The sequence below is a fragment of the Gopherus evgoodei genome, chromosome 11 (genome assembly GCF_007399415.2).
Source record: "Gopherus evgoodei ecotype Sinaloan lineage chromosome 11, rGopEvg1_v1.p, whole genome shotgun sequence".
NCBI lineage: Eukaryota > Metazoa > Chordata > Testudines > Testudinidae > Gopherus > Gopherus evgoodei.
Window position 1 is genome coordinate 8546279 of NC_044332.1, and position 22930 is coordinate 8569208.

Below are 22930 nucleotides of genomic sequence, written 5' to 3' on the forward strand. Positions count from 1 at the left end.
AACTGTTGTTCTTCGAGATGTGTTGCTCATATCCATTCCAGTTAGGTGTACGCGCCGCGCGTGCACATTCATCGGAAAACTTTTACCCTAGCAACTCAGTGGGCCGGCAGGTCGCCCCCTAGAGTGGCGCCACCATGGCGCTTGATATATACTCCTGCCGGCCCACCCACTCCTCAGTTCCTTCTTGCCGGCTACTCCGACAGTGGGGAAGGAGGGCGGGTGTGGAATGGATATGAGCAACACATCTCGAAGAACAACAGTTACAAAGGTGAGTAACCGTCTTTTCTTCTTCGAGTGATTGCTCATATCCATTCCAGTTAGGTGAATCCCAAGCCTTACAAAGGCGGTGGGGTCGGAGTGAAATGTGGCAGAATAAAACTGCTGAGCCAGAGGCTACAGCCTCTCTTGACTGCTGAACCAGGGCATACTGCGAAGCAAAGGTATGGACCGAGGACCAATGGAGCTTCGCGACAGATCTCGTGGTTAGAAACACGAGCCAGCAAGGCGGCAGATGAAGCCTGAGCCCTGGTAGAATGCACGGTGATGTGGCTTGGGGAAATATGAGCCAAATCATAACAAGTGGGGATGTTCGCCATCACCCCAGATGAGATCCTCTGAGAGGAAAACAAGCAAGCTCTCCCTTTGGCCCGCTACCGGGACAGAGCTGGGGCACCTTAGGAAATGGTTCTGTCAGCACAATATAATGCGAGCACTCCACAGATGTCCAAGGAGTGCAACGGTTGTGCCCATTGCGTTGAGCTGTGGGTAACATGAAAGGCCAAAACCACCTTAGGGAGGAAAGCCGGGTGCGGTCATAACTGCACCTTGTCTTTGTGAAACCTAGTGTACGGCGGAACCCCCGTAAGAGCTCTGATCTCAGAGACCCGTCTGGCCAAGACTAGGTTGAGGTCCCAGGTCGGGGCTGGGCGGCGCACCCAAGGGTGCAAGCGCTCCAAGCCCTTGAGGGACCTCGAACCCATAGAGCGTGAGAACACTGAACGTCCATCTTAGCCTGCTGGAAGGTAGAGATGGCTGCTGAGTGTATCCTCAGCGCTGATACCACCAGGTCCTGCCGCTGAAGGCCAGAGGCAGGCCAAATAGAGGGGATCGAGACCTCAGCAGGAGCAAGATCGAGCGAATTGCAGCTGTAAAAGAAACGCTTCCACCTGGCCCGGTACGTTGACCAGGTGGAAGGCTGCCTGTCACCCCGACTCAGGTACGCAGCAGCCACCGTGAGGCGAAGAGGCTGCAGGTCCGAGCGACGAAGCCTGTCGTTGCCCTGAGTGATGAGGTCTGGGCTGACAGGCCGAGCAACGTGGTATGTCAGTGCTGCCTGGACCATTCTGGAGTGATCATGATGATGCGCGCTCTGCCCCTGCGGAGTTTGAGCAGGACCTAATGAACCAGTGGGAACAGTGGGAAGGCATAATGCAGTTGGCCTTTCCACGGCATCAGGAATGCGTCCAAGATCGATTCCGAGGAGAGACCTTGGAAGGAGCAGAACACCTGGCATTTCCTGCTCTCGCGGTGAGCGAACAGGTCTGTGTGAGGAAACATCTCCACTTCCGGAAAGCGGGACGCCTCACATGGGGCAGAGTGATCACTCGTAAGGCAGGAAAGACCTGCTGAGTCAAAGAGTTAAGACGTTCCGAACGCCTGGGAGAAAGGACGTCGCCAGCTCCATCGAGTGGGCCATGCAAAAGACCCGGAAATGGATGGCCTCCTGACAAAAAAGGGGGGGAGGACTATGTCCCCCCTGAATACTTATGAAGCACCTGGCCGTTGTGTTGGCTGTAAACACCGAGATACAACGGCCTCGCAGCTGCCGCTGGAACCCCTGGCATGCCAGGCGGACTACTCTCATTTTTGGGGCATTGATGAGGAATGCCAGCTCCCTAGAAGACCAAAGGCCTTAAGCTCGGAGGTGACCATGAGCACTCGAGCAGAGAGATGAGGCGTCCGCCGTCAGGGGCAGTGAGGGCTGGGGCGGATGAAACCGCATCCCTGTCCACACCAAGGAGGGAGTTAGCCACCACTCTAGGGAGCCTAAGGCGTTCGAGGGAACGGTGACTACCATGACCATTGGCTCCCTGTCCAAGCGGTACGCCGAGGTGGGCCGGACTTGGAGAGGACGGAGGCGGAGCTTGGCGTGTTTGGTTACAAACTTGCGGGCAACCATGGACCCAGGAGACTGAGACAAGAACGAGCTGAGGTCGTTGGGAAAGCCTTCAGACCTCAGATGATTGTTGCCATCGCCTAAAATCGCAGTTGTGATAAGCAGGCTCCGGCTAGGTAGGAGACCAGGATAGCCCCTAGGAAGCCCAACCTCTGCGTGGGAACCAGAGTGGATTGCTCTATAGTAAACAGCAGGCCTTGACCTGTGAATAAGACCGTGACGATGCCCACGCGCTGAGTGGTTTGTGTCTCAGAGTCTCCTCAGATAAGCGAATCATCCAGATACGGAAAAACGCATATCCGACATCAGCGACGGTAGGCGGCGACTATGGCCGTAAACCGGGAGTATTGACCGTTGGCTATAAAGCGGAGGCATCTCCCGTGCAGAGGGAAGATGGCATTGCGAAAGTACGCGTCCTTCATATCCAGGGCGGCACAGTAGCCCCCAGGAGGCAAGGATGGAATAATGGTTCCCAGGGATACCATGCAGAACTCCAACCTTATCCTAAACCGGTTGAGTCCGTGCAGGACCAGGAAGGTCTGAGACCTGTGTTCGAGTGGGGGACTAGGGCATAACGGGAGTAAAACCCCTTACCCCTTTCGTCCGCTGAAGGGGGACAGGGCTGGAGCAAATTAAAGGTGGTACCTATGCTCCATCGTGCGCAGGACCCAGCGATCTGAAAGTAACTGGGGCCATGCCAGGAGAAAGCGGGATCGGGATCCCGTCCTGCGACTGGTACACCGCCCTCAGGCGAACCTTGGAAGGTCCGTCTTTGGTCCCAGTGGTAATTGCGAGGGACCTTGACTTTGGCTCTTTAGGGGTCCTGACGTTCGTCTGCGACCACCTTGGCCTTGCCGTTTGCCAGAGTTCTGCCTCTGGCTAGGCACAGAGTATGGCGGCTGGGGCCAGAAAGGCCTGCGTTTGGTCGCTGGCGTATACATGCTGAGACGCATTAGGACCCTATTGTCCATCAGACTTCGCAGTCTGGGGCTGTCTCTGCCGCGAAGATGCCTTTACCAACAAAGGGTAAATCCTGAATGGCATACTGCAGCTCCGGCCGGAGGTTTAAAACCTGAAGCCATGAAATGCACCTCATGGCGACACCCAAGGCCAGAGTGCTGGCCGCAGAGTCTGCTGCGTCCAACGAGGCCTGGAGGGACGCTCTGGGAACCTTCTTTCCCCCGTCCTCCAAGACGGCAGCGAACTCCAGGTGGGAGTTTTGAGGGAGAAACTCCTTCACCCAGGTGCTATAATTATCGCAGCTAAGCAAGGCTTGTTGCTTTGCTACCCAGAGCTGCAGGGCCCCTGCAGAGTACACCTGGCGGCCAAGCAGGTTCATTCGCCAAGCCTCTTTCTGCTTCGGGGCTGGCACCCGCTGGCCATCATATCAGGATCGTGGTCCTGAGCATAAAATCTGCGCATATGGGATGACACGGATGCGTGTCCGGGCGGCCATGGAGGTACTAAAAGAAGGCACAGGCAGAGTCTCTGACTCATTCGGACCTTGCCCAACTCGGCACCGGGGACCGGCATCGGGAGGCGTATCGGTACCTGGAACGAGATCCAGACCCGCAACCAGAACGGTGTCGGGAGGTCGACCGAGATCTCGAGGCTCGGAGAAAGGCTACAGGAGTCAAGGTACCTGCCCCGGTGCCAGGAGTCGGAACGGTGCCGATAGCGGGTCGGCGAATGGGATACCGACCGGTGCAGCGAGTGCGACCAGTACCGAGGAAAACAGCACCGGGACTGCCAGTGGTGTCTGGCGTGCCGACAGGACTTGGAGTGTCTGCGGGACCGTGATCATGAACGGTGCCGCTCTGCTGTGCTGACAGAGGACAGTCACCTGAAGAGACTGTATTACCCGCACCGGCGGTGCCGGGGTCAGGCAGCATTGACTCTGTCATGGCACTGAGAGCCCTCGCCGTTGGTAACGTCTCCGGCGTGAAGGGAACAGCAGGCTCAACCACAGTGCATACTGGGGAGCTGTCAGGCACCGGATTCGACGGCCCTCGTGGGACCGGGATCCACGGTACCGAGGTCATCAGAGCTTCGGTAGGTGTCGGTGCCGGGCGATCCGAGTTAGATAAGCTGTCTGGCTGCGGTGCCGTCAGCACGGAAGCAGCGGGAGTAATACGCTCAACCACGGCGCGTGCCGGGGAGCCGTCGGGCACCGGATTCGATAGCCCTTGTGGGACTGGAATCGACGGTGCCGATGTTGTCGGTGCCTCAGAGGCGTCGGTGCCGGGCAATCCGACTTAAACTAGCCCTCTGGCTGCGGTGCCGTTGGCACGGAAGCAGCAGGAGCAGTAGCTCAACCACGGCGCGTGCCGGGGAGCCGTCAGGCACCGGATTCTATGGCCCTTGCGGGACCGGGATCGACGGTGCCGACGTCATCGGTGCCGCAGCAGGTGTCGGTGCCGGGCGATCCGACTTAGACGAGCTCTCTGGCTGCGGTGCTGTTGGCACGGAAGCAGCAGGAGCAGCAGCTCAACCACGGCGCGTGCCGGGGAGCCGTCAGGCACCGGATTCTACGGCCCTTGTGGGACCGGGATCGACGGTGTCGACGTCATCGGTGCCGTAGCAGGTGTCGGCACCGGGCGATCCGACTTAGACGAGCTCTCTGGCTGCGGTGCCGCTGGCACGGAAGCAGCAGGAGCAGTAGCTCAACCACGGCGCGTGCCGGGGAGCCGTCAGGCACCGGATTCTACGGCCCTCGTGGGACCGGGATCGACGGTGCCGACGTCGTCGGTGCCGGGCGAACCATCTTAGACGAGCTCTCTAGCTGCGGTGCAGTTGGTACAGAAGCAGCAGGAGCAGTAAGCTCTACCACGGCGCGAGCCGGGGAGCTGCCAGGCACCGGATTCAGTGGCCCTGGGGGACTGGAATCGACGGTGCCGATGTCATCGGTGCCTCTGCAGGTGTCGGTGCCGGGTAATGCAACTTAGGCGAGCTCTCTGGCTGCGATGCAGGTGGCATGGAAGCAGCGGGAGCAGGGGGCTCAACCACGGTGTGTGCCGGGGAGCCGCCAGGCACCAGCAGGAATCGTAGGCTCTCGACCTCGGAAGAAGGGAGCGGTGCCGAGTCGACATCGGTGCCGGCGACGGCCGGTGCCGAAAGGCCTTGGTAGTACCGGCGGGGTCCGGTGCCGAGGAGGCGCTTCTGCCCACCGCTTGAACATCGCTCGGCGCCCAAGGTGGAGGGGTAAGTGAAAGTCCCGCGCCTTTTTGTTCTCGGCTTAAAAGCCTTGCAAATGGGGCACTTAGCTGTCAAGTGTGATTCCCTGAGGCACTTCAAACAGGAGTCATGTAGGTCTCCCTTCGGCCGCGGCTTCTGGCAGGCCGGGCCCATTTTAAAATCTGGTGAGCCATGCATGGGCTCCGGCACTGGGCTCATGGAAGGGGCTACTTCCTGAACCCCGCTAACTAAACTAATCATGTTAGCAAAGAAACACGTATAACTATACAAATATATATATAAAAAGGTTATAACTGCATAACTATATACGAGAAATACGAGTAGCTAGGGAAGTGGAGGTCAGCTAAGCCGCGCTCCACTGTTCCAACGACCGACACGGGCGGTAAGAAGGAACTGAGGAGCGGGTGGGCCGGCAGGAGTATATATCAAGCGCCATGGTGGCGCCACTCTAGGGGGCGACCTGCCGGCCCACTGTGTTGCTAGGGTAAAAGTTTTCCGACGAATGTGCACGCGCGGCGCGTACACCTAACTGGAATGGATATGAGCAATCACTCGAAGAAGAATTATACCTTATTTCCACTCTAAATTTGTCTAGTTTCCAGCCACTGGATCATGGACTTTTCTCTGCTAGATTGAAAAGTCCATTACTAAATATTTGTTCCTCATGTAGAATGTAAATAAATACTTATCAGTGATAATTACGTCATCCCTTAATCTTTTCTTTGTTGAGTTAAATAGATTGAACTCTTTAAATCTATCACTATAATCTTTTCTAATCCTTTAATCATTCTCGTGCCTCTTCTTTGACCATTCTCCAATTTGTCAACATCCTTCTTGAATTGTGGGCACTGGAACTGGGCACAGTATTCCAGCAGCAGTCGCAACAATGTCACAGTGCCAAATACAGAAGTAAAATAATCCCTCTGCTACTATTCAACTCCTTCTCAAGATTCCCTTCTTAATGGATCCCAGGATTTCATTAGCTCTTTTGGTCACGGTGTTATACCAGGAGCTCATGATCTGTTGATTATCCACCACAATTCCCCAATCTTTTTCAGCCACTGCTTCCCAGGTTAGAGTCCCCAATATTCTAAGTATGGCCTACATTCTTTGTTCCTAGATGTACATATTTACATTTAGTTGTATTAAAACACATAGTGTATGCTTCTGCCCAGTTTACCTAGATATCCAGACCGTTCTGAAACAATGACCTGTCCTCTTCATCAATCCCCCAATTTTTGTGTCATTTGCAAACTTTATCAATGATGATTTTATGCTTTCTTACAGGTCACTGATAAAAATATTATATGGAGTAGGGCCAAGAACTGATCCATGTGAGACCCCATTAGAAACACACCCGCTCGAGGATGATTCCCTGTTTAAAATCACATTTTGAGTCCTATTATTTAGCCAGTTTTTAATCCATTTAATGGGTGCCAGGTTAATTTTACATCATTCTTGCTTTTTCATCAAAATGTTGTGTGGCACCAAGTCAAATGTCTTATAGAAGTCTAAGTATATAACATCAACACTACTATCTTTATCTACCAAACTTGTAATCTCGTAAAAAAAAAAATTATCAAATTAGTTTGACAGGATCTATTTTCCATAAACCCATGTTGATTTGCATTAATTACATTAACCACCTTTATTTAATTATTGAGTACCTTATCCATTATCTTGCCCAGCATTGATGTCAGGTTGACAGGCCTATAATTACTCATTCATCCTTTTTAAAAATTGGTATAACATTAGCTTTCTTCCAGTCTTAGAGACCTTCCCCAATGGGCCAAGACTGACTGAAAATCAACATTACAGTTAGCGTCTTAGCCAGCTCATTTTAAACTCTTACAAGTTATCTGAACCGCTGATTTAAATATGTCTCAATACCTTCTACGGTACTAGACAACTCAATTTTTGATTACCCTAAAAGATGTTATTCTTATAGCCATAGTGTGCCAGGACTCTATTTATTGTGGGTAGCATTTTTATTTGCAGAGGTGAAGTGGCTTTAAGAAACAGAGGTTATTTTTCCAGGTGTAGCTGATTTTGAAAATTTAAATGAGGCTATGGGAGAACAAAGTAAGTTGTAATGTCAATAAATTTTAAATTACTAGTTGAAATGACAACACAACGAACCAGTTTTAACAAAGCATTACATTGTTTTTGCTATACCAGTCAAGTTCACAAGCTACAGCAAGCTTTTTCTGGACTTGTTTTTTTTCCCTGGAGTTTTCCTTTTAGCCTTTCCCCTCAATTATTCTTCTCAGGCAAAGGTATTTTCATTAGGGAGTACAGGTTCCAGAACTACTATCAGATACTATTTGTATTCAATATATGTTACAAAGGGAACTGAAGAGGAGACTTCAGATGGAGGCAATCTGTCTTTGGCTGAGCATGCCTATTTCCTCTCTTACAGATCTAGTGTACCAGAGCCTCGATACATGTAGTTCTAACAAAGGAGTGACACTGACTTCTTTATATAATTTGATGAAAACTATGATAATAAAGGTAACATTATGAGGCTCTCTTTCCTCATTCTGAAAAGCTTCAAGAACCAGAAGAAACTGAAAAAATTTATTCAGATCCTACGAAGGAACAAGTCCAGACCAAATGTGACATACAAAGTTGTTAAACAACATTTACACTATAATACATAATAGTATGCTCATAGTATAGTCAAGATTTCTAAAAACAGGCACCTAAAGATAAATTCCTGAGTCTTTATGCAGGTTCATAAATAAGTGTCCAATTTTCAACTTCTCAACACCCAATAGTTCCCACTGGCATACAGACTAGCTCAGGTAGAGCATTCCATAGATTAATAGACTCTAGGACTGGAAAGGACCTCGAGAGGTCATCGAGTCCAGTCCGCTGCCCTCATGGCAGGACCAAATACTGTCTAAACCATCCCTGATAGACATTTATCTAACCTACTCTTAAATATCTCCAGAGATGGAGATTCCACAACCTCCCTAGGCAGTTTATTCCAATGTTCAACCACCCTGACAGTTAGGAACTTTTTCCTAATGTCCAACCTAAACCTCCCTTGCTGCCGTTTAAGCCCATTGCTTGTTGTTCTATCCCTAGAGGCTAAGATGAACAAGTTTTCTCCCACCTCCTTATGACACTCTTTTAGATACCATGCATACAGGAGTCATGGAAAATGAATGCACGCAGTTATAGGACAAAAAGAAATGAGGCATCAAGATGATGTGGCCCACAGCTGACATAACTGGTGAGGTGGGAACGGGAGAGCATGATACAAGAAAAGATTTCCTAATTAACTACATAAGTATCACTTGGTAACTAGGGCGTGGAAGGAGATTGGGTCGGACACCTAGTGTGGTAATGGGTTTCTCTCTCATCTAGTGAAACCCAAAAATCTTCAGGCCATTACACAAAGTCCATGTCACAGGTATGATAAACTACTCAATCTCCCTACTGACATATCACAGAAGGACAGAAAACAATTCAAATTTAGTTCTAGGTAAGCCCATGTTCTAGCCTATGTGTAAAACCACTAAAATATGAAATTATATGCACCAGTTTGAAGTTTATCTTGATCACTGGCAAAGAGTCTCCACCAATAATGTGCAACAGATTCCTTTGGAATATAAATTATATGACTTAAAGTTCTTCCTACTCATTGGATAATAAGGTTACTATAGTGTCTTAATCTGCACAATTCCACATTTAAGATTAGGTTTCTCATAACATTCTATTATTGCCATGGTGATCTAGTTAAAGACCAAACACAAGTGAAATGATAGTTTTTACAAATGTTATACTCTGAATAAATCTATTGTTGTATTCACATAGGTGTAGTTCTAGTCCTATGTTTTAAATAAAAGGGACGTGCTTATCAAATTTGAATGGACTCTTTCTATATTCACGACTTATGAGGCCTGCTCTCCAATTTCTACAATGCATACTATTCTGTATGAGCACAGAACTCACAAATAGATGTGAGGAAAAAATATATTCTTTGTGCACAAAGTAAACGATATACAATCATTTTGACAGCACATCCAGGAGTGTGTTTCAGCCTATGAAACAGCTTTATGACAATGTGTCTGTGCAATTATTACAACTAGCAAGTTATTTTCTGAAGTTAAAATATTATTTAAGATTAATAGATATCAATCCCTCTAGTAAAATCTTAAGTTAAAGGACATTTTAGACCACCTAGGACTCTAAGGCATGTTGCAGTAAATTGGTCACTCCAACCAAAGTCATTCAGACTATCAGCAGGATGCTTCACGTTTCCATGGATCAAAAAGAAACAAATTTAATGAAAAGCTAGTATTTGAGAGCTTTTCATTTCACTTGTTACATGTAGCCACAAATGACATTTAGTGGCATCACCAAGGCCCCATTGTTCTCTGGCAAGCTGAACCTAAATTCTGTAGGAAGGTCACCTGATTTCTGCAACACTCCAGTGGAGCAGACCAGAAAGTCTACAGCAGCTTCAGAAAAGGACCTGGGGATTACAGTGAATGAAAAGTTGGATATGAGTCAGCAGTGTGTCCTTGTTGCCCAGAAGGCTAACGGCATATTGGGCTGCATTAGTACAAGCATTGCCAGCAGATCGAGGGAAGTGATCATTCCCCTCTATTCGGCACTGGTGAGGCCACACCTGGAGTATTGCATCCAGTTTTGGGCCCCCCACTACAAAAAGGATGTGGACAAACTGGAAAGAATCCAGTGGAGGGCAATGAAAATGATCAGGGAGCTGGGGCACATGATTTATGAGGAGAAGCTGAGGGAACTGGGCTTGTTTAGTCTGCAGAAGAGAAGAGTGAGGGGGGATTTGTTGCAGTCTTCAACTACCTGAAGAAGGGTTCCAAAGAGGATGGATCTACACTGTTCTCAGTGGTGGCAGATGACAGAACAAGGAACAATGGTCTCAAGTTGCAGTGGGGAAGGTTTAGGTTGGATATTAGGAAACACTATTTCACTAGGAGGTGGTGAAGCCCTGGAATGGGTTGCCTAGGGAGGTGGTGGAATCTCCTTCCTTAGAGTTTTTTAAGGCCTGGCTTGACAAAGCCTTAGCTGGGATGATTTAGTTGGGGTTGGTCCTGCTTTGAGCAGGGAGTTGGACTAGATGACCTCCTGAGGTTCCTTCCAATCCTAATCTTCTATGATTCTATGAAAGATAGTGGGTATGGAAGGTGTTTAGCCAAGTGTCACCACCATACAACAGCATGCTTGAAATGCACATCTGGTAAATCCGTTTCCTGTTATCATGTGCTAGGTCAGTTGGCCGAATGTGATGGCTTCTACTGATGATCTACAGAATGGAACATGATGGTCAGCTCACAGCTCTTCAGAGTCAGCCACAGCTCAGAGAGATTAACATTAGCAAATGCAGTAAAATCTCTGGGTCTAAAGTAAGTAGACATGGCTGTGAATACACATTGCGAAAAGAGCTGTTGACTTCAGTAATACTAATTTTACATAGCATTTTTCAAAGTAAAACCACATGAGATCTACTGAGGAACAGTGCTGTATACAAGTTAGGTATTTTATGTAGTATTTAGTAGCACCTTCTCTAGCACCTGTAGGAACAAAAGGAGTACATACTACCCAATACATTTCCTGTGACTGCTAAAAATGTTTTTTACAAATAGTGGTGGGGGTTATTCAGTTCTCAAAGCAAACATTTGTTTCAAATTACCACGGTAATACTTGCCATTGGTACAAGACTCAAAATGACATCTGATGGAAGAGACAAGGTGCGTGGGTAATATTTTTTATTAAACCAATTTCTGTTGGTGAAACACACAAGCTACACAGAGCTGTTCTTCAGGTCTGATGGAAGAACAGACACTGGAAATCTATATCCATTTCTCCCTGGCAAGATAAGGCCAGGGCCTGGCATAACCTGACTAGTTAAAAATCTCATATGAAATTGTCAGCTATAATCCCTAAATTACCCTCCACTAGTAGTACATCCCACTTAAAAAAAAAAATCTTTAAAAAAGTATTACTTGTGTTAGTTCAGTTTCCCTTTTCTTCATTTTCTGCAGTTCTTGTTCCAAACGGCTGACAGTCTTTGAGGCCTCAGTATTGGTGAGCTCCAGCTCTCTAATTCGCGCTGCTAGCTCCTCTATTTCTTTATCTCGAACTGTCACTTCTCGGTACTTCTGCTCCTTTTCTAATAACAGTTTATTGTAATCATCTGTTTTGTCTTTTATTTCTGCTTGCAAAGACTCTATCTACATAGCAAGACAAATATATTACATAGATGCAACAAATAAACAAACAAGACATATTAAATATTTCTTCAGAAAGGAAATATTCACTCTGTGGCTAATCCTAAAAATAAATTATTGGCAGCCCTAAAATTTCACATTAGTCACCATTAGTTATCAGATACCACCTGAAAGTAAAACTGAAATAAAAAAGGTAAAATTAGTCACCTGTAAATCTTGCTCTCTAAAAATGGTACCTCTTAAAAAGCTATAAATATATTAGCTTAATATTTACAGCAATCTAGAAAACCAGCAGCACATTAATATAACAAAAAGTCCTGAAAATGGAAGCACTATGGATCTGTTAAGAATAAAAAAAAAATTATTAGGTTTAATCCTAAAACAATTCAGAGTAATTTAATTTTAGTATATCTCCCTTGTGTTCCATAAACTGTTACTCAAGTATCAATCATAACATAAGCCTGTTTTTATCTTACAGAAAAGCTTTTGAATAACATTTGCAAAAAATAGCAACATTTTCTCTAAGGCTGATTATATTACAAAAATTTGATCAAAATGGTTTGGTTAATTCATCAATACACAAGAGGTTAGGACAGAGGTCCGTAAACTGTGGGGTGCGTCCCTTTAGAGGGGCGCAGAACATTCAGAGGGCACGGCTTGGGCCCAGGACAGCCCCCACGGGGTTTGGAGAGGGAGCGCCACCCAGCTCTGCTCCTAGCCCTGGCCCCATCTCCAGCTGTGGCTCCAGCTTCGGCTCTCTTACCCCAGTCGTGTCCTCTCCTCCCCCCGCCCCCGACACCCCAGCCCCAGTCCCAGCTCCAGGGGGACATGGATGGAGAGAAAGGGGTGATACGAGGTAAAGAGTTTGGGAACCCCTAGGTTAAGAGACCTCTTTTTCTGAGACACATCATTCTTATACTATAAATTTCTTTTAAAATGCTATGTTCTAGTAGCTCCATTGTTATGATGCTGGCCATAAGGGAACAAACACTTCCACAACCTTCACTCTAATCTCAAACCCTGAGATGGTGGTTCTGATCACCACCTGGCAATTCTTTTTTTCACAATATAGCTCTATTAGATATTAACTTATTTTAGAAGGTGAGAAAGTGGGCAAGTGTGGATCTGTTACAGTGATTATGTTCAGAGAACAAGAACTTCAGGCCATTGTACTGTAGCAGAATTGTCTCAGCCAATCACAGGGCATGTGTGCTATATATTTACTGGTTGTAAATGTTCAGAACAGCAAATAAATATAAGCTAATTTTTACAGGTCTCATTCCTTCCTCATCTCTACATATGCTGTTTTATTGGTGAGTAAAAGGCTGTTCCAAAACTTAATCTAACATCTTCAACAGTAAACAAGGGCATTTTCCAACTGCTACTAGAATGCTTGTCATTTTGCACACATCCCAGATTCATTTCTTTTTATGATTTCCTTTTATGATTTTAGGATTACTCAAGACTTACGTAGAGGCCAGACCAGAAACATGTCTTTGAAGGGGGGATGCCCAACCTACACAAAATCATCTTAAACTGATTTTGATCAGCTTAAACAGTTATTTGACCTTCAAACTTTAAACAAATACATGATTTAAGCTTCCTTGGATAGGTCACCTTAAACTTTCCTCTACCTTTTGCTGAAATATGTTAATAAAACAGTCAATATACCTGTTGGCAAGATTTTCTAAAAAGATCAACACATCAGTATTCTGTCTCGCACACTATGCCCAGGTAAAGGGAGAATGAAACAGCTAGAACTCCTAAGATGATAAACAGGAAGTAGAACTACATTAAACTTTAGGACCCTATACAATGACGCTGACAAATGATTGGTCTGGTTGTCTGGAAAACTCCATTGTCCTGAGAGTTTAATTGTTTATACCACATGACATTTAAAGATTTAGAATTTTACAGACTTGATACAGATGAAGAATTAGAAATAAAGTTAGTAACATGTACAACCATATAAACATAAAATATGTGAAAAGTGATGTCACAAATAGAACTGGACAGCTGAGGCACAGGGAAAACGATTCCATGCTACTTATTTCCCAAAAGTTTGTTTTCTTTTCACAGTATGTATTAGAACAATAAATTGTTTTTACAAGAGCAATTACATGAGGCTGTATTCGATCAATAAAGCCAGAAAAGTAAAGAAGTTAGAAATAGGAAGTTAAATACAAAGCATTTTTTCCAGAGTAAGAGTTTGACAAAGCTAAACATGAATCCCCTACGTGCAATCAGTCTAAGCAGATTTTACATTCAACGAAGGCAAAAAAGCAAAGCAGATCTGAATAAGCAGAAGAAATTGAGGGGGAAGGGAGAAAGGACGAGGGGATGCTCATGCTATTTTTCCATACCTGGAGAGTCAATTCAAAGATCTGTAATGTTCATTTATGTGAGAGAGAGAAAAAAACAAACAAAAATTAAACTTTTAAATTGAATATCAAACAAACAAGCATCTGAAGAAAAAAAGGAAAAAGGCCAGATGCCATAATTTCTAGTGTCAATATTTTGCTCTCTCTAAATCAAACCAATCTGATATGGTTGGCAACACTTTACTGTAATACACACAAACATACCATTTCCTACAATCGCACTAACAAAATCAAAATTAAGACATGCACCAACACTCATACCACCAAAATTGTACTTCAGCCAGTTTTAAGAAAGAGCTGATTAATTCAGTACTCTGGATTTCCTAAAATACTTGAGAAAATAATTATACTAACTGTGATATTCAACAAAGCAAGCAACCACAGATATCCAAATGTAAATCCACTTTGGGCAATTTACTAAATATAAACTAAAAGATACACAGTCACTACATGTGGTTTTACCTACCCCGTATTGTTTAGGCTCTCCAGATGTCTGGGATTTTCCTGACAGCTTTAACTGAGCTTCTAGTTTCTGAATTTCTTGCTGAAACTCATCACGTTCATGTTCTCGCTCTATAGCTTGTTCCTGCAAGATGAAAAAAATTGATTTTTCATTTTTGCTATGAGGAAGCTGTTGTCTGCATTTTCCTTTTTTCTTGCATTTGCTTGGCAGTTCTAGAAGCCAAGTAAGAATTTACAAGGACAATAGGAGATTATTTCAATTTACAAAACAAATGAACGGCAGAAACATGGAAAGAAAAAGCTACTTTCCATACTCCTATAGATCAGGAAACTTTTAAACACAATCAGTCATCCTTGGTTTTACAAGGAGAAACATAAAGGTCTTATTTTCGATAAAACCAAAACTATCCTGGAAGAGACTTATCACAAAATAGGAGGAAGTGTTTTCCTCTCCAAAGCTGCAGAAATTGGGTGTTGAGCTTGCTTACATCCATGAACTGTCGTTGACTTCTAAGTTGTTTTTCAAGGACTTGAATTTGCTGCCTTAGATCAGTAACCTCCAATGACTTCTTTGCCAACTTCTGATTTTGATCCATCTGTTCTTCAAGTTCCACTTCCAAAGCCTTCATCTGAGAGCGCAAGGTGGAATGGTCCTTCTCTGCCTGGCACTGCAGTTCTAACTTCTCTTTTGCTAAAAATTCTACTTCTTTTAGTAAACCTAACCACACAGAGAATGGTAAGAGAGTAAGTCAGTCAGTCCAGAAATATGCAAATCAGATGTTTAAAATTATATTTGATGCATATAACACACACACACACACACACACACACACACACACACACACCCCTTCAACACATCAGCATCAAAGGGGAAATTTTAAAATACTTAAAGAAGAGAGAGGCACCCAACTCCCCTACTATGTCTTTGAAAATCTTGCCCCCTGACAACAAAATAATTACATATGCAATACCAGCCATGTCCGGTGGAAATAAGTCATAGTTCGTGATTAGTTGATTAACCAATCTATGGCTACAAATTGAGCTTTCAGCAAATAGGATATACTGTTTGGAGGATCCAAACTAAGATCCCAACATAAAGGCTTTTTGGAAAACATCAAATTAATTCTAACACTTCTCTGGTTGTAAGTAACCTGAACACACAGATGAGAATCCGGAGGTCTAACTTTTAAATGTATTATGCTTAAAAGGAGGGTGGTGAAAGAACTATTATTCTGCCTTTTAAACGTGCAATTTGTATCTTCATTATTTGCGAAAAAAACTTTTCCTTACAGTAACAAAGAGGTGGGGCCTCCGTCAGAGACTGGCAGCGAGGGTAGACCACACCCACGTAATGCGTGGAACCAGGAAGTTGACACCACCACTCCAGAACCATTTGTCTGTTGCCCACCAGACCCAGGATGACAGACTGGGGAGCATTCGCCCCTGATGGAGAACCTAGACTGTTTGCTGGGTGCTTAACCCATGCTGGTGCCCAATTCCTGGCCTGAGCCCCACAGACCGTAGGTGGTGCTTGCCCTTGCCCGAGGGGGCCAGTGCACTAGATTGCCTGGGCCCCTGAACTGTCCCTAACTATAGTATCCTGCTTGATGACTGGAGCCCTAGACTGTTTGGGGGCTTGCCTCGTCTACAGGCTTGGGCCCCCTGAATCATTCACTCTCTCCCAAGCGAGGGCTGAGCCAGCGAGACTGCTAGCGTCCCCCTTTGATAGAGTACTCCAGTACCCCGTTGTGCAGAGACCTTCTACCACCAGCATCACCCGTTACTCTGGTTTCTACTCCACTATTCCTCCTTGGATCAATTCTTGGGACCGCAGGGGTATCCCCTCTCACCTGAGTCTATGAGTCTATGAGACAGCAAAGAGGTATGGCCTCCCTCAGAGACTGGCAGCGAGGGAGGGCCATACACCCCTACACGCCTACAATTACCAACATCTAGAAATTCAGTAAGGCAAGAGGATTCAGTAGATAGTGTTGTCAGCCTTTTAACTGTTTTCAGATTTGTAAGTGCCCACAACAGAATTCTGAAATAGATTTAAATGAAAAACAGACAAATTTCAGTCACCAAATGTCAGATTCATACTTCTCAAGGACGAGTTTGAAAAAAACTGGTGGACACAGCAATTTTATCCCCACTAAATCGTGAGTAACAATGGAGAATGAACTATATATTTTAACTGATGAGTAGCTGAGTCTTTTTAGCTTTAAAATGAGTTTTACTGCCATCTGTGGAACAAAACAACTGCTTAAATGAGAATTTGAAAATTAAAAAAATTCTTACCACCTACTTCCTATTCAAAAAAGCCAGTGTCTCTATGGAATCTAATTAGGCTCATAAACTCTATGCAGAATGGGAAATTTGTTGCCAAAACTTAACTGATTGTGTTTAGTCTGCAGAAGAGAAGAATGGGGGCGGATTTGATAGCTGCTTTCAACTACCTGAAAGGGAGTTCCAAAGAGGATGGATCTAGAGTGTTCTCAGTGGTACCTGATGACAGAACAATGAGTAATGGTCTCAAGTTGCAGTGGGGGAGGTTTAGGTTGGATATTAGGGAAAACGTTTTCACTAAGAGGGTGGTGAGGCACTGGAATGGGTTACGTAGGGAGGTGGTAGAATCTCCTTCCTTAGAGGTTTTTAAGGTCAGGCTTGACAAAGCTCTGGCTGGGATGATTTAGTTGGGAATTGGTCCTGCTTTGAGCGGGAGTTGGACTAGATACCTCCTGAGGTCCCTTCCAACCCCAATATTCTATGATTAATGCAATGTGAGTCAATTAATGCTTTGTCAGTCTTGTTATTTTTCTCTCCTTTTGTTGTTACAGAGGAGTCTGATTCTCAAAATGTATAGATATATAATTAAAGGTAACACTAACAGATTGTCAGGTCACTGATTGGACTCTGAGTAGAGAATCAAATTGATATTGTTTTATCTATGCTAGCTCCAGTCATGCAATCCCTCTTGGGTAACTCAAAAAATCATACTAGAAAATGCTATGGTAGGTTTCATTAGGAAGCTCATTTTTCACATCAACATAACAATTTTTATACAAATACCCAGCACTACAAACAATAATTCCAAACAAGAGGAAGAGTACTATTTTAAATTTTAAAAAATGTGATTTGTTAAATTAGAAAAAATAAAAAAGGAAACATTATAACTTCGCACTCCTAGTATAAGTAGCTTGTTAGGCTTTTAACAGTTAACTTCTACAATAGCTGGAGTTTAACTAGATGGTGAATTTCAAAACCCAATCCTGTTTACATATCACAGACAGACTCTCAATCATGCGACAGGGTCCGATTTAAGGACAAGGGCCTAGTAGGCATGTGAGGGTAAGTCTACACTGCAAAAAAATAATAATAAAAAAAAAATCCCATAGTAGCATTTGAGAGAGAGCTGGAAAACACATGTTCCCGGGTGCTTGACAAACAAAAGGAATGGAGCTGCAGCAGTTGGAGAGACCACTCAGCACTGCCCTCTCCCTATATCCTGGACTGTGATCTGGCCAGATAATCCCACCTCAGCTGCCTAAAAAATGCAGTCCCCCAACTCGTGTCCTTTCCCGACAAGCCTAGAGCCATCCTGCATACACAAGTATACAAGGGCATACATTTTGGGGTTTCTCAGAAGAAAAGTATTGCTCCTCTTAATTTATCAGAACCATATAGAGAAAGCGTTACGGTTGCATTTTTGAGCTAGCTCAAAATTTCTCATATGCATATAAAAGCAAAACTTTTGTTTGCATTTATTTTAGCATTAGACTTTAGTAGTCATTTAAAGCCATTTGTCTCCCTTATTTTTCTGTTCATTCCTTCCTCCGAGAATCCTGATCTCTTTCCCCTCTATCTTTTCCACTATTTCCCTTCAGATTCATTTTTCCTCCTCCACCATTTTCCCCTATATTTTCTTTCAAGAGAACTCGTCCTTCCCGTTAGTCCATTCTTATCTTTCTCCTGTCCTCCTCCTCCTGCTCCCCATTCCTACTCTCTCTTCATTCTGCTCCCACAATCCTTCTTCCAGTTCCTTCTGTTCTCTTTCATTCACCATCTCTAGCTCTCCTGCACTTGGTGTTGCTACATTTTAAAATTACATTTACCCTCTAAGAAACCCAGTGCCACACCATTAGAACCTCACAACATATTTATAAAACATTTTTGTCTGCTCAAAACAACAATTTTGGTTGCTTATAATTGCACTATGGGATTTAAGACTGACATCAGCAGACTGGTATCATTTAATAAATATTGATTAATGAATTAAGTTTTTTATATAATTAAAGTCTAGTGATTTTTGTTAAATTGTGAAAACAACATCTTAAACATGTCCATATTATTAATAATGTGGAGTATGTATTATTAACAACATATTGGGCATAGTTCTGAAGTACTATTCCTCTTTGTTAGATTAAATTCCAAGTCATTAATTAATCCACATCATTTCTCATGAAGTCACACTGTTACAAACCTGAATCTTCCTTTTTTGCTACATTAGCAACAGGAACTCCTATTAATAGAAACACGTACAAGACAAAAAAAGGACATTTTGATTCATTCCATCTTCCAGATCACTAATGAGTTTAACACAGAATAGGGAAATGTCAAACTTTGCAGCATTCCTAAAGATAACCTGTCTCAATGTGGAGAAGTAGTTGTTAAATCATATATGCTGACCATGCACTACTGTTCTTATAGAGCCCATTTTGGGCACAATCTGCCAGGCACCCAGCTATCTCTTTACTGAGGTCCTACTGAATTCTTTCATCTGGCAATTCTTCCTCACAGCATCATGTGTTTCTTACTTTCTTCCTCGCTAAGTGCTCAGAGCTCCTTTAACCTCTAAATCAGTCGTACACTGAAAAGCACTTCAGAGACCCTAAAATAACTGTACAGTGAAATCCTGACACTGCATTATTTCCAGTGGGACACATGACTCAAAGCCATAACCACCTGGCAACATAACGATCACAAAACAACATCAGTGTGTCCTGATATGATTATTTTATGTCTCTCTGTGGACATCTGAAACTCTGTCATACTACACATGGCAGAAAATACTGTTTCTCCTTCCTCTCTTCCCCTCCTTTCTAGAAGCACTAGTCGGGGCAAATATTCTGGTGGACCTTATGTCCATTGCTTGCTCAGCCTAAGACCAGGACAAACAGTGAGAGCTCAGCTGAGGCCTGTGGAGCCTACAAGTGGAGCAAGTTAGTGTCACAGCCACCACAGGTTATTTTCACTACTCAAGTCTTAGATTTTCCTCTGAAGGATATAATTATCTTTCCTCAGGCTAATACCATTTCAGAGATTTTGATACAGTGCCCCCATATCAGCAAATTGAGACAAAACATCAAGATTTTTGATGGCATCGTCCTGTGAGAGGAATGTGGGGCTGCAGGAGCCAGAGAGTAGGGAAGAGCCATGGGGACGGGGCAGAGAGACAGGAGATGGAGGGGATGGATAGGAGCGGAAGGAGTAGGTGTCAAGAGACAGAGGTTGGAGTGGTGGATAGGAGGAGAAAGGCAGGAGCGAGAACAAGGGTTGGATAGGAGCAGAGGGGGGAGGGGGAAGTGGTAAATAGAAGTAGAAGAGGAGAGGTGCAGACCCTGAAGATTCAGAGGCAGAACAGGAGCAGATAGGAACAGTGCTTTTAGGGGGAGGGTGGATAATTGGGACAGAATAGTCTAAAGAATGCCTGAAATTGAACTCAGTAGTCCTGAGACTCTACATTCCCCTGCTGTCAGCAAATAGCTGTCAAGTTGTCTAGAGTCCAGATCATTACAGCCTGCTCCTAGTTGTCCTTCCTAGATTGCTTGCCCCAGGGGTTTTGACTCATTGAATTCTAGTCTATAGGGAATTTATAGCAGATACCCATTACAATTTATCCTGCATCTTTAATTATTTTAGCCTTATCCAAGATATTTAACTACTTCCTGCATTTTCAGTCCATTTCCTTGGTATTGTGGTGGCGTTCTAGAGCTTGTCTACACCACCATGCGGGCTCGATCTAAGATATGCAACTTCAGCTATGTGAATAGCGTAGCTGAAGCTGACATACTTAGATCTACTTACCACAGTATCTTCACTGCGGTAAGTTGACAGCTGAAGCTCTCCTGTTGACTCCGCTTATGCGCCTCATTCTGGTGGAGTACCAGAGTCAACAGGAGAGCACTCAGCAGTCGATTATTCGCATCTATCTGAGACGCGATAAACTGACCCCCACTGGATCGATCGCTGCCTGGGAGGTAATGTAGACATGCCCCTAGTGACACAGATCTACTTTTTCCCTTTCTCTCCTGCCTATGTTCTATCAGTTAACTACATTTTAGTTGACAGATCCTAATTACCAGTTACATCCCCTTCCATTCAGTATCCCCTTTAGTTCATCATGCTTATTTTTCCATTTTCCTTCCATTTGTCACCAGATATTGGAGTACTCCTCATTAACAGCAACAACATCTTATTTCTAAAAAAGTAAGTGTCATGTCTGGGTTTATTTATTTTCAAAGTTAACTGGAAGTCCCTGCTTTACCCTTTCCTGTCCTGAGCTATTCAATCAACCATTATACAAAAGAAATATCATAAATGTTATTAAAGCATTTCTTACCAACTTCTATTTCTCCTACGTTGGCAGCCAGAGCTTTCTTTTGACTTATTAGCATATCCCGCTCCTCACGGAGTATTGCCTGTTCCTGGGTTAGCTTCTGAAACTGTTCCTGCAAGCTCTCCAATTCCAAAACAAGGCGTCGTTCAGACTCTTCTTTCAGGCTCATTGCCTCTTCTAAGGCTGCTTTCTCTACTACATAGCCTTCAATGATACCTAAAATCCAAAGGAAAAAGTAAATTAGAAGACTAGACACTGAATTTCTTACATAAAGTATTATCAACTAACTATTGAAACTATCACCAATAGGAAGTGAAGGTTAGTCATTTTGTGCAGTAACTGAGATTCTTCAAGATGTGTGTCCCTGTAGGTGCTCCACTTCAGGTGCTGGTGCATCCCAGCGCTGTTTATCCAAGATTTACAGTAGCAGTGTCCCCGCAGATCATGCCTGCGCAGTAGGTGGGTGGCAGTGCTGTTAGTGCCGCATGTAGCGTGCACACAACCCGAGGCCTTCAGTTTCTTCTCTACCACAGAGTCCCTACTGTGAACTCCAAAGTAGAGGGCAGGTAGTGGAGCACCCACAGGGACATACATCTCAAAGAACTTCAGTTCCTGCACAAGGTGAGTAACCTTCCCTTCTTCTTTGAGTGCTGTTACTGTGGATACTCCACTTCAGGTGACTGTACTGCAGTGCCCCTCAGAGGGCTGGGGGGATTTAGGGTTCGTTAGAGTCATTGAGGCAAGTATTGAGAGACCCACTATGGCATCAGCCCTGGAGTCATGAGTGATTGCATAGTGTTCAGCCAATGTGTGGACGGAGGCCCAAATGGCCTTACAAATCTCTAATTTTGGAACACTATGTAGAAATGCTATCAAGGTTGAAACAGATCTAGGAGAATGTGCTCTAATGTGTTCCGGTGGGTCAGTATTCTGCATACAATAGCACAGCTGAATGCATGTGGAGATCCAGTTAGACAATCTCTGAGTAGATACTGTCTCTCCTTTTGAGCGCTCAATAGTAGAGAAAGTCTAGGAGAATTCCGGAAGGGTTTGCTCCTTTCAAGGTAAAACACTAGTACACGTCTAACATCCAGTTAGTGCACGGTGGCCTCTCTTGGATTCCCATGAGGATTAGGGTAGAATGTAGGGAGATGGATTGGTTGGTTCAGATGAAATGTAGACGTAACCTGTGGTAGGAATTTTGAGTGCGGACAAAGCATGACCTTCTCTTTGAAGAATAGTGTGTATGTATGGAGGATCAGCCATGAGCGCACCTATCTCACTCACCCTTCTGGCAGAAGTAATAGAAAGGCCAATTTCATGGACAAATGTAGAATGGAACAGATGGCTAATGGTTCGAATGGCGGTATGGTAAGGCATCTCAGCACCAGATTGAGGTCCACGTTGGGGTAGGCCAACAAACTTCTGTGTAAATGTTCAGGAGACCTGTGTGGAAGTGTTTAGTAGTTTGGCCCGCGAATGTTGAGGTTCCATCAATCTCCTGATGGACCGCTGTAATGGCCGCCAGATGAACTTTGATCAAGCTCATTGTTAAACCTGAACTTTTCAGCTCCAGTAGGTATTCCAGCACTAGTGGTACTGCAGAGGCTGTTAATTGTCTTTCTTGACACCAGGGAGAGAACCTCTTCCATTTTTGAAGGTAAGTATTACGCCTGGTCATCTTCCTGCTGTTTAATAACACATGTTTAACTTGTTCTGAGTAGATTAGTTCACCATGGTGGAACCATGTAGGAGCCATGCTTCTAAGTGGAGTAGATTCAAGTGAAGAGTACGACTGTGGTGCTGAGACAGCAGGTCTGCACTAGGAGGGAGGGCTTGTGGGGCACATATCGCCATTTGCATCAAATAAGGGTATCATGCT

At 44.6% G+C, this 22930-nt stretch overlaps 1 protein-coding gene across 2 annotated transcripts in view; it reads right to left on the minus strand.

Moving 5' to 3' along the window:
* The window catches only part of PCNT (pericentrin), a 276563-nt gene that overhangs the window by 96008 nt on the left and 157625 nt on the right, over window positions 1-22930 (minus strand). For both annotated transcript variants that reach the window (XM_030581110.1, XM_030581111.1), the window contains 6 exons: window positions 21052-21264; window positions 18913-18951; window positions 14921-15150; window positions 14437-14556; window positions 13953-13973; window positions 11365-11592 (listed from right to left, as the gene is read on the minus strand). In XM_030581110.1, coding sequence (XP_030436970.1) covers window positions 11365-11592; window positions 13953-13973; window positions 14437-14556; window positions 14921-15150; window positions 18913-18951; window positions 21052-21264 — 851 coding nt within the window. The remainder of the gene's footprint in view (window positions 1-11364; window positions 11593-13952; window positions 13974-14436; window positions 14557-14920; window positions 15151-18912; window positions 18952-21051; window positions 21265-22930) is intronic.